Source organism: Penaeus monodon, chromosome 30 (assembly GCF_015228065.2).
Source record: "Penaeus monodon isolate SGIC_2016 chromosome 30, NSTDA_Pmon_1, whole genome shotgun sequence".
NCBI lineage: Eukaryota > Metazoa > Arthropoda > Malacostraca > Decapoda > Penaeidae > Penaeus > Penaeus monodon.
This window is the reverse complement of record NC_051415.1, coordinates 31,421,005-31,422,268: the sequence shown is the minus strand read 5'-3', so window position 1 is coordinate 31,422,268 and position 1,264 is coordinate 31,421,005. Positions and strand designations below refer to the sequence as shown.

At 47.3% G+C, this 1,264-nt stretch overlaps 1 protein-coding gene across 1 annotated transcript in view; it reads left to right on the top strand.

Annotated features, from left to right (window-relative positions):
* The window catches only part of LOC119592713 (alpha-2-macroglobulin-like), a 1,521-nt gene extending 263 nt beyond the window's left edge, over positions 1–1,258 (top strand). Inside the window, exons 2-4 of the mRNA XM_037941647.1 lie at positions 34–240; positions 373–771; positions 1,001–1,258. Coding sequence (XP_037797575.1) covers positions 34–240; positions 373–771; positions 1,001–1,042 — 648 coding nt within the window. The 3' untranslated portion in view covers positions 1,043–1,258. The remainder of the gene's footprint in view (positions 1–33; positions 241–372; positions 772–1,000) is intronic.
* Positions 1,259–1,264: the final 6 nt, after the last annotated feature.

Here is a 1,264-nt window from a genome sequence, read left to right as displayed (position 1 = left end):
GTTTCAATCTGTTCTGTCCCCGCATTCTGCCAGGACACAATGATGGGTGTGAGAGCTCTGCTTTATTACGAGAGGCGAGCCATCGAGTTCGACGTGGAAGCGAAGGTGATTGCAGAAGGAGTCGACCGCACTTTGACCTTCAGCAGCGACAACTTCCGTCGCATACAGCGTGTGGATTTCCCGATTCTTCCTGCCGATGTTAAGCTCGACGTGTCAGGAAGCGGATGTGCATTCCTCCAGGTGACGAATATGTAACACATATTTAAAAGTGTTTATTTGAATGGGGCTTATCAACTTTATCTTTTCAACCCATCGTTTGCAATCCATGTCAACTAGTTTGTTAAACCTTTCTTCGTATCTGTTTACACTAAGGCTGTGGTCCAGTACACCGTAAACGACCATTACAACAGCGAAGACTTCAGCCTGGCCGTCAGCAGCAGCGCGGATGCGATGGTCTGCGGGGCGAGTCGCATCAACGTCTGCACGAGTTACCTCCCGAACAGGCAATCCAACCTGGTCGCCGTAGAGGTCACCCTCGTGTCGGGTTACACTCCACTCAAGAAGGACCTCGAAGCCCTGATCAGCAGCGGGAACAGCGCCTTCACTCAATACGAGATTAAGGGCAACAAAGTGGTTTTGTACGTGGCCAGCCTTTCAGCCGAGGAGGCGTGCGCGGACTTCGGCGTGATCCGTGAGCTGGAGGTCGAGGACGCAAAGCCGGGGGTCGTCGTGGTCTACGACTACTACCAGCCGGAAATCGCCAGAAGCAACGTAAGCCATATTGCAAATCAGTTAATTGTGAGATGATAATAAACAAATCTGTCATTGCTATTACCATATCATACTTAACACGACGCCACGAATCAAAATTATTTCCCAACCACGGAGTTCATCAAACTCCTTTAGAGTGAAAGTTAGCAAGAATCTTAGATAAACTTTGGAAGTGGTGCACTCTGCATCCCGTATATAAACCGGTTTCGTATATTCTTTTTTTCCCCAGAGTTACACGATTTCATCGGCAAATGCATGCACCAAGAACTAGTGACATATCGGATCCTATCATTTGCAACATGATGCAAGAAGGTATTCTCTTTTCCTGAGATTTAATTGAGTCCACCCAGCACGGCTTCTGACGTAATAGTGCAGCTGCAGCCCCAGCGAGGGAGGTTGTGTCGCGGTGACAAGCACATTGCATTGAATGACATTGCAAAATCTATTCAAAATCTGGCTGATAATATTTCTAAATATTTTTAAATAAAGGCAT